This window comes from Hyla sarda, chromosome 1 (assembly GCF_029499605.1).
Source record: "Hyla sarda isolate aHylSar1 chromosome 1, aHylSar1.hap1, whole genome shotgun sequence".
NCBI lineage: Eukaryota > Metazoa > Chordata > Amphibia > Anura > Hylidae > Hyla > Hyla sarda.
The window spans coordinates 449,502,868-449,517,267 of record NC_079189.1 but is presented as its reverse complement, the minus strand read 5'-3'; the positions used below and the strand labels follow the sequence as shown (position 1 = coordinate 449,517,267).

At 41.5% G+C, this 14,400-nt stretch overlaps 1 protein-coding gene across 1 annotated transcript in view; it reads left to right on the top strand.

Moving 5' to 3' along the window:
- The window catches only part of ADGRD1 (adhesion G protein-coupled receptor D1), a 919,695-nt gene that overhangs the window by 9,343 nt on the left and 895,952 nt on the right, over positions 1-14,400 (top strand). The window contains exon 2 of the mRNA XM_056533246.1: positions 8,292-8,328. Coding sequence (XP_056389221.1) covers positions 8,292-8,328 — 37 coding nt within the window. The remainder of the gene's footprint in view (positions 1-8,291; positions 8,329-14,400) is intronic.

Genomic DNA, 14,400 nt, shown 5'->3' with positions numbered 1-14,400 from the left:
GTTAAACAGATTTGTAAATTATAAGCATAGAAGGTATAGAGAAACGGAGCAACTCACCACACACACCACCAGATATTCTTTGCAGGTGAAACTTTATTCCAGTGTTATCACCACGGGAGACAAACAGGGGGGAGTTGACAAGGACGCGGGGGTATCCTCTCATATACCTTCTATGCTTATACTTTAAATGGACTTTGCTGCACACGCAGAGCACCACTGAAATCTCTCCAGCAGTTGCAAGGGAAGACACAGTATACCGAGTACAAATCATATCCCTTCAGTGCTATTCAGCAGGTGGTGCCGAGTCTCTCTTTACTTGTATAGATTTGTAAATTACTTCTATTTAAAAATCCTTATCCTTCCAGTACTTATCAGCTGCTGAATGCTCCACAGGAAGTTCTTTTCTTTTTGAATTTCCTTTCTGACTGACCACAGTGCTCTCTGCTGACCCCTCTGTCCATGTCAGAAACTGTCCAGAGCAGTATAGGTTTTCTATGGGGATTTTCTCCTACTCTGGACAGTTCCTAAAATGGACAGAGGTGTCAGAGACAGCAGCAATATCTGAGGTGTATTCTGGAGATCATGGCCAGTAATAAGGTCGAGGACCCCTGTCAAAAAGGGATGTAAAACTTGGCACTCTTGCCAAATATGGGTCATAGTACTACCTGGGGCTGAGCCACACCTCCAACATACATCCGACACAGTCGAAAAGCACCGATGCAACAATGAGGTCACACAATACTACCAATTAAATACTTTAAAATTAGTCTCATGCAATTTAACTGAGATCGAAGCTTTATGAGAAAGTAAAAAAGCCTTCTCCCAGTCCATACTGTTGGTCCGGCGGCTTCAACGGACCAACAGTATGTCAGACACTGGCTTCACAGAATCAACACCTATCCATGTGAAAACAGTTGGCGTGGCTTGCACATGTTGATAAAACTGTTTTAAGGCTACTAATGGTACCCAAGAAGCCACTAATGTAGTCAACATAAGGGACATGTGATCTCTGGCTATTAGTAACTGTGTATGCATAACATGCATGTATGCCACTCGACTGAAACCCGAAAACAAACCAAGAACTGGACCTGCTCATTGAGATAAGTATCAGCTCTCAGATCCACAGTGATCTGATTTTATATTATATCAGATTCACAACAAATTCATGATGACTCCTTCGAACCTAACAGTGGTGTAACAAAGGTAAAATATAATTATAATAAAAAGGTATACAGGTATGAAGAATGATAACTGGAATAGATGGTGCTATTATGAATCTGATTACTATCTCTTGTCCTATTCTACTATTACCTTACTACAGAGAGAGAACAAATAAGAAACCTATTACTATAGCAAGGGGGCACTCTAATTTTTCCGTAGTAACCACATCTAATTTTCCTTTATTCCTTTTTCCTATCCTTATAGAGGATTTCCTCATATTTTTTAACCCTGTTCACCAAATCTATCCATTCTTTTTTTATTGGAGCCCCCGTGGCCATCCACTTTCTAAGTATAACCATCTTTGCTAGTCCGATTATTTTCAGAATCACTTTTCTGTACCCTTTTATGTTTAATCCTATCCCCAAAATTCCACATCTTTCATCAAACGGCAAAGAAACCTTGAAATCATCCAACATTTCTTATACACACTCTCACAAAATTCTTTAATTCTCCAACAATCCCACACTCCATGATATAAATCAGCTTCTTCCTTACTACACTTAGGGCACAGAGCATCTTTTCTTCACCCCATTTTTTTTTAAAGAAGTTTTGGTGTTTAATAAATCCTATGATTCAATTTCCAATAGGAGACACAATGGTTCATATTATCTGACACCCTCTTCACATTTTTTTTAAAACATCCTCCCATTCCTCCTCTGTTATTACCCCCAACTCCTCTTCCCATTGCTTTTTACATTTCCAATTCTGGGTCTTTCCAATATTATTCACCACCTTTCTATATACTATCCCTAACAAATTCTTCACTTTTTGCCCTCTTACCCCCAACAAAAATTCCATTACTCCTTGTGTTCCAATTTTCCACCTTTCATTCTCCCTATCCCTCCACCATGCTTCTTTAACTTGAAGATAACCAAATTTATTCTCTTCCCTTAAACCAAACTCATTACAAATTTGTGTTGTGTCCACTTCCTTCCTTGAATAAATGGTGCACTTTATACCCTTATCTTTCCAATTTATACATTTTGTGATTTTACAAAATTCTTTTATGTTCAAATAACCCCATATCAGTGTGCACTCAAAACTCCTTTTACCCCCAAAATTCTAAATTTTTCCCACCATGAATCCAGTGCTAGTATACTCAATTCATTCCTATACTCCTTTCCCCCTAATTTCCCACTCTCTAACACCTCTCAAATATCTTTCCCTTTAATTCCTTCTTTTTTTTTTAAAGGATTTTCATCAAAAATTCCCCTTCTTGTTTAATATATACTAATTGTGTTATCACATAATAATAATAATAGAAATTGGTAACACTCAGACCACCTTTCTCCATTGACAGGTTTAAATAACCGCTCTTATTGTAGCACTTTCTCCCCCCCCCCCCCCCCCATATAAATTCACTTCTTCCTATCTATCTACTCAAAGAATTTCTAATCTGGTTGGTTCACTGTAAAATAATTCAACATCATTGGCAAGAGCACCATTTTTGCCAAGGCCATCCTATCAGCCATGTATAAACCCAATTTACTCCATATCTGGCATTTATTTACATTTTTTTCTTTTAACGGGCAGATATTCAACTTCTGAAATACTTGGATATTATTTGACACCCGCACCCCCAGATATTCAAAATTCTCATTTAGATTTAATATTTTAATGTTTTTAATTGGTTCCTCTATCACTTTATCCAACGAGAGTAATGCTGACTTCTTCCAATTTATCCTAAACACTGATTTCTTTCCAAATTCTTCTACTTCCTCCATTACTTCAATTTCACTACTTTCTGGGTTGCGAACAAACAATACCACATCATCCGCATATAGGAGAATTTTTTCCTCTCTCCCCTTCACTCCGAAACCTTCAAAACCAGTGGAACTGCATATCTTCAAAGCCAATGGCTCCACAAACAGTGCAAAAAGCAGGAGTGACAATGGACACCCCTGCCTTGTGCCTTTACTAAGTTTAAAACTTGCAGATAATTCCCCATTAATTTGAATCCAGGCTGTGGGTTCACTATATATTGTTCGCACCCCTCTCATAAAATTCTCACCCAAACCAAACTCCCTCAATACCTTGAACAGAAAGCCCCATTCCCCCCTGTCAAATGCCTTATTAGCATCCAGGGACAGGATGGAACGGGGCTCCCCACATTCCCTCTTCATATTCCAAAACAACCTCCTAACATTCCCATACATACACCTGCCTGGGACACATCCCTTCTGCTCTTCCCCCACAATCTGATTGTTTACCCTGGCCAATCTCATCTCCCAAATCTTCGAAAAGATCTTACTGTCAGTATTGAGTAACGAGACCGGCCGAAAGGCGTCCATCTCCTTGCTATCCTTCCCTATTTTTGGTATTTAAATAATTACAGCATTGAGCATCGGGGGGGGGGGGGGGGGGGAGGGGGGGGGGTCAACTTCCCCACTTTCGAGGATTCATGAAATACCTCCAATTGAAAAAACAACCTTGAATCTCCCAATCTCCTGTATACTTCAAAAACAAACCCATCAGACCTAGATGCTGAATTCCATGACATGTTCTTAAGTGCATCTTGAATTTCTCTTATTGTAATTTCTTCATTCAGTCCTTTCAACCATTCCCCCCTATCTTTGGGACTTCTATTTTCTTAAGGTACTCCTCTGTTTTCTCCTCATCTTCTATTTCTTCACTCTGATAACGTTTCTTATAATAATGTATTGCTATTTCCTCAATCTCCTGTTTCCCAAATACCATCCTGCCCTGATCCTCTAAAATTCCTTTAATACTCCTACTTCCCCTTTGTTTTCTCACAATCCCAGTTAGCCATTTACTCATTTTACCACTTTCCACAAACTTTCTCTGGCCCCAGAATAAAAGTCTATGTTGACTTTTTTCCATAAAAAATTCTTGATATATTTTTTGTGACTCTTCTAGTTTTTCCCTTACATTCAAATCTCTTACTATTGTCTAGCTCGGCTTCCTCCACCTACATGATCAGGGTCCTTTCTTTCTCTTTTTTCTTGACTCTACTTATGTTTCTATACAAACAACTCCTTAAAAAAGCTTTCAAGGCGTCCCAAACAGTAAACAAACTAGCTGTTACTTTATTGTTTTGACAAAACTCCATTAGTTCCTCTTTTATTCCCTTTGTCACCTCTTCTGTCTCCAACCAGTGGGGGTGAATGTTATATTTCCTACCACAACTCTTTTTAACACCGGTATGCTGCACCCCAAAACACAAAATTGAATGGTTTGAGAGCACTCCAGGTATGTACTGTATTTTATTAATTTTTAATTGATGCAATATCATTTGTCAACACCATATGAATTATCGAGACTGTGTTATGTGTCTTCCTAAAGCACGAGAAGATTTCAGTCTCTGGGTAAATACATCTCCATACATTCTTCAACCCTAGTTCCTAGCTCCACAATAATTAGCAAGACCAGTCGAACTACTACTTCTCCACGCCCCTCTTCTATCTCTTACATTATCCATAACACAGTTAAAGTCCCCTATAATGTACAGGTCTTGGAAGATATTATCCTTAATAAATCTAGCTAGTTTTTGCAAGACTTCTAACCTAAATATAGGAGGAATATAAATGAATGCTAACACCACTCCTGTCCCTTACCATTTCTCAAACAGAAAAGCATATCTACCCTGTTATCACACTCTGAGCAGTGTACATCTATATACATTTTCCCATGAATACGCAGAGAAAGTCGAGTGAATTTCCCTTTTCAACGTCTTTTTTTAACTAAATTCAAGGCATCATTTGTAAGATGCGTTTCTGCAAGACAAATAATAGCGGATAAATAGTTATTAATCCTATCAAAAATTGCAACTCTTAATCTTCTCCTTTTTACCTCTAACATTGCAAAAAAGGGATCTTGTCTTCCTTATACATAAACCCCTGTCTCCTCCTCCTCCCCCCCCCATTTAAGTTGAGATTCCTCAACTCTCTCCACTTTTCACTGTTCTCCGTCCAGCTACCTCTCCCTCCTCTCTGGTATAATACAAAATGACATTAGCACATTATAACCCCTGTGATTCCAACCATTTCCTAACCTCCATTTCTGAATTAAAAAACAAGGTTTTCCCCTGATACACTAATCTCATGTGTGCTGGAAATAACAATGAGAAAGGAATATTTAAGCTACCGTATGCATGCGCTTTTTTCATTTTTTTAAAGGCCAGTCTTTTCTTCTGAGTAGCATGGGAGAAATCTGGGAATAAAAATAAATTAGCTGAGCCGTATGCTATATTTCCTTTCTCCCTTGAGAATTGTAACAAAATTTCTTTGTCCATTGCAGACAACAATTTAATCAGCTTTGTCCTTGGGGGAACTCCTGGAACCGCTTTGCCCAATGGCACCCTATGGGATCTGTCAATCATGAACCACTCTGTTAGATTTTCCACACCTAGTGTCTCTTTTATCAGTTTAGTACAAAACAAAATCGGTTTACTCCCCTCCTCTCCTTCTGGGAGCCCGATTAGTCTAACATTGGCCCTCTTGGATCTGTCCTCCAACTCATTTATTTTCAACTTCAAATTATTAATCTCCTTGCTAGCTTTTTCTTGGATTTTCATAATTTTTGACACTTTCTTGTCCAACTGCAGCAGCACTTGCTCTACTTGCACTTGCCTTTCTTTAATCTTTTTAATGTAATCTCTGATAAGCATAATATTGGAACTCACAGTCCCCATCTGGGTCATCAGCTCCTCAAGGGCCTTGTTACTTCTTTGTAGTGCCGAAAAAATAGAGTCAAGCATCTGCGGGCTGTCTTCTCCTCTCTCTCCCTCTTCTGTACCCCTTCAATCGGCAATACTGCATATCTGGATCCTCCATTAATATTTTCCACATTATCGGCCAAATTTTGTTTATTGGTTCTGGTTTTGACATTATCCCTTGGTGATTTTAGGAATTTATCCATCTTAGTATGACTCATATTTTCGCTCAAAGCCCCTCCCTCCGCCTGAGAATCTAATCTGCTGTTTTGGCTTATTAGACATAATAGTAAATAATCCTAATGTGTCACTTTGTCACCTGGTCACAGAAAGTTAAACAGGTTTGGAAATCACTTCTATTTAAAAATCGAAGTGCTTTTCTTTTTGAATTTCCTTTCTGTCTGACCACAGTGCTCTCTGCTTTCTGTTACCTTCGAAGGAGTCATCATAAATTTGTTGTGAAGCTGATATGATATAAAGTCAGATTACTGTGGATCTGAGAGCTTATACTTATCTCAATAAGCAGGTCCAGTTCTTGGTTTGCTTTCGGGTTTCAGTTGAGTGGCATATATGTTATACAGTTACTAATAGACAGAGACCTCATGGTCCTTATGCTGACTACATCAGTTGCTTCTCAGGTACCATTAGCAGCCTCACAACAGTTTTATCAACATGGTGTAAGCCACGCCAATTGTTTTAATATGGAGAGGTGTTGATTCTGTGAAGCCAGTGTTGGATGTAAATCCAACAGCTGCACAGTCCTGACAGAATACCCAACTCTTCTGCTTCTCTCTCAGAGCTTCGGTCTCAGTTAATTTGCAAGAGACTAATTTTACAACACTTTATTGGTGGTATTATGTGACCTCATTGTTGCAGCGGTGCTTTTCGACTGTGTCAGATGTGTGTTGGAGGTGCGGCTCAGCCCACTGGTTAGATATCTGGTTAGAGTGCCCCTTTTTTGACAGAGTTCCTCAACCTTTTTACTGGCCATGCTCTCCAGAATACACCAGTGGGTCATCCCACGAAGATGAAAAACTTTGGTACCTCCTACTATTACCGACTGGCTTAAAGAGGTACACTATATTCATTGTATGGAGGAATGTATGGCTGGAGCTGACCCCAGTCCAGAGCAGTTTATCACGCGTTGATCATCATGGCTGGAGTTTATTGACACCCAGGAATATCAGTCACTCTCCCAGGCAACTTAAAAGCCATGTTACCTGAGTTTGTTGCAGCTGTGCTCTCTCTCAGCCATAGGAGGCCGTACTAGTTACTGTCCCCTCCCATTTTCCTCTCCCGGTTCCCCCTTCCCTCCTCCCCTTTCCTCCCTACTTTTCCCTTATTCCCTACTCCATGTTTCTTATCCTTTGAGCGTTGTGTTGTCCAGTTTGTTCTCCCATTTGTTTTCCCTGTGGTCCCTTATTTAGGCTCCACTTGCCTTTCATGTTGATGAACCACAGAGTTTCTGAGGTTCACTACCAGTCACCTCAGTATAGGGTGATATATATACTACGTCTGCTGATTTACCTTAGAGCCTTGGTTGTGCCCACATCGATACTGTGCTGTTCACTCTCGATAGTTACTTGACATAAAATAAGCAACAAATGTATTTATTTTATTGTACTTTATGATCTATAAGTTTGAGAACCTTGCTCTTGTATTTCCATCACCTTTTGCTTGTTTGTACTCCATTGATGTTTAATAAAACAGTTTTGAATACGGGAAAAAAGGTGTTCATTCTGTAAGTACACAACACAACTATTTCTAAAAAATGTCTGCAGCTTTTAGTTAATTCTTTGAACAAGTAGCAATGAGGAAAATCAACAATAGCAAGGTCTATCCCATAAGATCCATGTCAGGTAAAATTAACCCATGATATTCAGAAGGAATGCTTTAAAATGTTCTTAATTTTCAGTTGTTCATTACAAATCCTATGAGTGTTGAGAAAAGTCACTTTTTCATGTTCATTCAACTTTTCAGTCTTTAAAAAACCATTTCCCCTGAACACTTCCCATAGAAATATTCCAAATGTACTATATAGTGATTGATTGCAGGGAAAGCAGCCAGAGGAAGCCTAAGAAGTGGCTATCGAGCTCTGACATATCACAGTTTCCCCAGAAAATCCTGTTATTCTCAATAGAATATTCTTAAAAAATGGAATCTACAAATATGTGCATGGCAGTCTGTATTCATAACAGCTCTGTGCTGTCTAGTACAAGGATTTCAACTCTTTGTTACACTCCTAAAATAGACAGTATACTGTATAAATAAAGATATAGAAGATAAAGGTTGTGCCATGTTTTTCCATTTTACATCCTCCTGACTTTGATGGGAAAGTACGACTCTAAGTATCAATAACTTCATATTTTATTCACTTAATTTTTTTTCTCTATTCCAGGTCCATGGGAATTACACTCAGTCACAGGGCCATCCAGGTGAGCATTCTTTCTTGTCTAATGGCTACTGCCAGTTGTTGTTCAAGTGAGTAGTTATGCATCATGTTAAGTGATTTAAGCCTTCTATTTCAATCAAAATAGACATTCTAAGTAAGAATAGACAGTGAATAGTATATAGATGATAACAATACAGTTGTGGTCAAAAGTTTTGAGACTGACCCAAATTGTGTTTTTTAAAAGTTTGCTGCTTTAATGTTTTTTGACATTTCTTTAGTATACTGAAGTATAGGCATTTCATATGTTTTTAAACTTTTATTGACAAATACATCTTGTTTATGCAAAGACTAAATATTTACATTGATGACGCTTCTTTTCCAAGATGCAATTTGCCTTGGTGTGTTAAATATCAGCTTCTGGACCAGATCCTGATCGATGGCAGTGCTTGGAGTTTATCCCAATTTCGGTGTTTTTGTTTGTCCAACCACATTTTGAGGATTGACCAATGGTTCTCAATAGGATTGCCATATGGGGCATGGATCCAGACCATGGATCCAAAATGTCAGTGTAGGCTATCTCTGGAGTCTCCATAGAGAATGAATAGAGTGACTCTACTCCATTCAGCAGGGAGAGACGGGTCCTGGTTTTTACGATCGTTGGGGGGTCCCAGAGGTTTAGAACCAGCAATCAGACACTTATCTCCTTCCCTATTGATAGAAAATGAATACCCCTAAACAGGATGACCATTGTTTAAATTATTAATAAATATTTGGTATAATAATTATCATTGTGAATCACTTTAAAGTTTTGTGTCAGGTTTATGGCTTTCAAAATTAATTTATTTAAAGACTACGAAATTGTACACTTTTTTGATGTGCATGCATTCAAAATTCTGCTGACATGTTTTTGTCATAGAGCAGTAAATCATCCATGAGCTATAGGAATAATGGTTAAATAGTAAATATTACTATAATTATTCTAACATCTTTTTTTCTGTTTGTGTATTTATGTGTATAACATTGCAGCCTGTCTCTAGGTGATATTGTCAATCGTTATTAAAGTTATCTGATAAGAAAAATAAGTAAAGCACACAGAGGAGACACAGTGAGATAAAAACAAGAACCACTTCTACACAGGCACTGGCAGACACTGAATGCTGAGATGCTCTTGTAGGTCATAACTAGAGATGAGCGAATCAAAGCTGACAAAGTCGAATTAGTTCCGAATTTCATGAAAAATTTGGTTTGGAATGAATCCGAATTTCGTCGCGCTTCGTGGTAACAAATCGCTTCATTTACTACATTTTGTGCGGGCCGGGGGGGCTAAAATGGCGGCTACACGTGTGAGGACATGGGGCAAGGAACTCTGAAAAAGGCGAGTAGGCGAGATCACCCTTAATCATATGGAGGCATGCAGCCTATCAGCAGCTAGCCAGCCCTGTGATGTCACAGCCCTTTAAATTCGGCAGCCATTACAGAAGATGTACATTTTGCTGAGCAGAGACTGTTACTGAATGACAATAGAGATCTGTCCAGCGGAGAATCCATTCACCTCAAGCCTGCATTCGTTCTGGCTAGAGAGAGAGCAGGCACTGTGTGGTCACTAATCAGCGTTACTGTTACTGACAATACAGAGAGATCAGCTCAGGGGAAATCCATTGACCTCAAGCCCACGTCATTGTAGTCAGGCAGGGAGAGTTCAGAACTCTTTTCATAGTCTGCCAGTTGAAATCATCAGTGATCACAGGAAGCACTGTGACTCCCCATTCAAAGACTGCAAGCAACCATAGTGCAGGCAGGCAGAGTTCAGCGAGTGAGAGAGAGAGAGAGAGAGAGAGCATGCTTTATGCTTTTTCCTGTTGTAACAATACTGGGGTTTATTACTGTAAAAAAGTGAAAAATATACGCACTCCTCAGTTCTACGTTTTTTCTGGTTAAAGCTAATAGGGGACAGTAAGTGTAAAAACACTAGATTGTTACACTTATTTCTGGTGCAACCGTACTGGGGCGTATTACAAAAAAAAAAGTGAAATACATACACACACCACTGTCCTACAAGTATGTCAGACCGAGAAGTTCCAGGCCGTGTACAAAGGAGTCCTAAATTCATCAGGCGCAGGCAGAGGTCGCAGCAGAGTAGGGGCGCGTGGCAGCAGGAGTCGCAGCGAGAGGTCTGAGCTCCCAGCGTCAGCTAGCGGTCGTGTCTGGACCAGCAACCCAGCAGCCATGATTGATTGGTTAACTCTGTCATCCACTTCATCCCAAGTGACATCTGACACCCTCATTCAACAGTCGGTGGGTTCCTCAGACTTTACCCTCAGTTGGCATGGCCCTCATGCTGTTGCTGTCACCTACAGGTTCGGTTATTATGCCGCCATATGGTCTCCTCATGCTGATGCTGCCACCTCCAGGCTCTCTCATTGTTCCTCCATATGGTCTTCTCATGCTGATGCTGCCACCTCCAGGCTCTCTCATTGTGCCGCCATATGGTCTCCTCATGTTGATGCTGCCAACTCCAGGCTCTCTCATTGTTCCTCCATATGGTCTTCTCATGCTGATGCTGCCACCTCCAGGCTCTCTCATTGTGCCGCCATATGGTCTCCTCATGTTGATGCTGCCAACTCCAGGCTCTCTCATTGTGCCGCCATATGGTCTCCTCATGCTGATGCTGCCACCTCCAGGCTCTCTCATTGTGCCGCTCTGCGGCCTACATAGGCTGCCGCCACCTCCAGGCTGTATCATTGTGCCGCTATATGGTCTCTTCATGCTGCTGCCACCTCCAGACTCTGTCATTGTGCCGCTCTGTGGCCTACCTAGGCTGCCGCCACCTCCAGGCTGTGTCATTCTTCCACCATATGGTCTCCTTATGCTGTCGCCACCTCCAGGCTGTGTCATTCTGCCACCATATGGTCTCCTCATCATGCTGCCACCTCCAGGCTCTGTCATTGTGCCGGCCTATGGTCTCATCATGCGGTGGCCATCTTCGGGCTCTGTCATTGTGCTGCCATGTGATCTCCTTGTTATATTGATTTTTAAGTAATTCAGTAAACTCAGTCATGAGCTTCGGGGGGGGGGGGCACTGAGAGGCACGGGCTTGGACAGGCGGTAGCTTGCCTTGCGGTGGACTGCCAGCTCGATTTTAAGATACAAGAGCTTTTTCACTGCAGAAACATATGCAGTGCAGCAATTATACACTATTGGAGCTGGAATTACCACTGCTGCTGGCACCAGACTTGCCCTCCAATGGGTCCTCACAAAAGCATTTTAAGTTTGCTCATTCCAATTACCAGGCTCTGTCATTGTGCTGCCATGTGATCTCCTTGTTATATTGGTTTTGTGGTAATACAGTATTTGACCGCCAGCTCAATTTTAAGATAAACCTATGAGCTTTTTCATTGTTTACACTGCAGCAATTATTCACTATTGGAGCTGGAATTACTGCGGTTGCTGGCACCAGACTTGCCCTCCAATGGGTCCTCAAAAAAGTATTTAAAGTTTGTGTAGCACACATGTTTCTGAAGACAGGAACTCCGGTTTATGTGGAAACGCTGGACCTGTGTGGCAGATGACTTGGACCGTCCCAGGGAGTGGAGTCTAAGGTGCCGCTGGTTTTCACCAGAGTCCGTTGCAAAGCGGGATGGACTTGCAGTTGCAGGCAACACCCAGGTCACTACCCCTGGCACAGCTCGACCACACAGGCGGCTGAGGAGATGCGAGGCTCAAGAGGGATGAGGCAACTCAGAGTCTGGATAGCAGTAGGTCAGGGCAAGCAGCACAGTAACGTAGTCAGGACGTAGCAGGAGTTCAGTAGGCAGGCGGCAGAGGAGCAAGGTAAAGTCACAAGAGCAGGAGATCTGGTACACGGCAAGGTAATACTATGGAACGCTTTCTCTAGGGCACAAGGCAACAAAGATCTGGCAGAGATCTGAGGAGGGTGGAGGAATTTATAAATAAGCCACATGTGGATTACACTAATGAGCATACTGGCCCTTTAAATCTTAAAGCTCCGGTACGTGCATGCCCTAAGGGACGGGGACACGCATGCCGGAGCAGAGAGGCGGAGGCAGGAGAAACACCCGGAGAGTGACGGACTGGGGCTCGCAGGCGGGCGCGTCCCGCAATGCGAGTCCCAGCCCCGTCGGCAGCAGAAGGTAAGGGGACCATGCGCTCACGGCCAGCGTGTGAGGCCAGAACGCATAGCTTAACAGTTTGCTCATTCCAATTACCAGGCTCTGTCATTGTGTCGCAATGGGATCTCCTCATGCTGCTGGCACATTAAACTTGTTAATCTCTTCAAAATCATCAATTGACATTTAAAAAAATCTCTTTAATCTCATCAATTGTTATGCCATATGGTCTTCCGACCCTGCTGCCACATCCAGACTTGTCTTGTGCTGTTCTTGTCTTGTGCCGTTCTGAAGGATGCTGGCATAGCAGAGGCACATGAGCTAGAGAAGGTGGATGTCCCCCTCTTTAGGGACATGATCACCTTGTGTGATGAATCAGGTCAAAGAGAGGGCCTGGGTCCATTCACCACACTTAAAAACATTAGTACTAGACCACCTCCGCTGGGTGACTATGCCCGCATTGATGCGTTTGTGGACATAGTCACTCGAGCATTAAGACATTTAGAAACCTAGACAGTAAGTGTACAGAATCTTACCTATAGTGAACGGAGAGCACTCCGGACCTTTAAACAGGATTCCTCCCTGGTCATAAAACCATCAGACAAAGGTGGCAACATCGTGATTATGGGAGGAATACAGAGGCATGTGTCTGGACATTTTACGACATCATGAATGTTATAATCAGCTGCGAGGAGATCCTACAAAAACATACAGTGAGGAACTTAATAAAATTCTGACTAGAGCTAAACACAATCAATTGATAAGTGAATCTGAATATCAATACATGAGACCCGATTCCTCTAAGATGGCATGCTTTTATAGCACTCCTAAAATACACAAAGGCACCTCCCCTTAAAAGGACGACCTACAGTGTCGGAAATTGATAGCCTGACACAGAATTCTAGCCAATATGTTGACCTTGTACTACGGCCTTTTGTGTATGGGCTCCCCTCCTATGTGAGGGATACAACAAATGTACTAAAAGAAGGGTGCATTTTTGGCGCTATATTCGTCCATCCCTTACATGGAGGGATGTAAAGTTGTTGAATGCTTCCTCAAAACACAAGGGCCCTCATTTACTATTGTAAACCCGACATGTTTTGTCGGTTGTGCGCCAGATTCTGTCGCATTGCACCAGAAATTCTGTCTGCGCCAGAATTTGCGCCAGATTTTGCACCAGAATTGAAAAACCCCTAACTAACTCTCCATTTTGCCAAGAAAACCAGAAAAAGGGGCGTGTCCGCCGGGGAAAGGGGTCATGGTCTCCGAAAAGGGGCGTGTTCCCAACATTTTCACAAAAACCCAACATATTTTCTAAGGTTACCACATAAAATGTGGTGGATTTGAGCTGAGGAAAACCCTACAGATCAGAGCTTGTGTAAAAAAAAAGCAAAGTGTAGGGAAATAAATTGTAGGGAATTAACACCCACAAAGAAACCTACACAACACTTAGTAAATAAGGGCCAAGGTGTCCAATTTACACAACATAATGAGTTTGTACTGGAATTACTTTCATTCATTCTAACAAAAAATTACTTCTGTTTTGATGGGGTGACTTATTTGGAACAGCGGGGCGTGGCAATGGGGAGCCCCTGCGCCCCCAGCTACGCAAATTTATATCTAGGCTTCTGGGAAGACCAGCAGGTCTTCTCAGACGAGATGTCTCTATGGAACGGAATCCATTAACATATGGATCCGGTACATAGATGATATCTTCCTTATTTGGACATCATCAGAAGAATCATTTAAGGATTTTCTATCTAAGCTCAATCAAAACAATATGGGTTTAAGATTCACCCATACCATAAGTCAAAGTGAATAGATTTTCCTTGATTAAAAAATTTGGATAGCGAGTAATCAGAAAATGATGACTACCATGTATTGAAAGGAGACAGCTACCAATACCCTTCTTCAGTGGGAAAGTTGTCATCCACACCCACTGAAGAAAGGTATTAATACTGGCCAATAACTGTGGGTACGCCGTAATT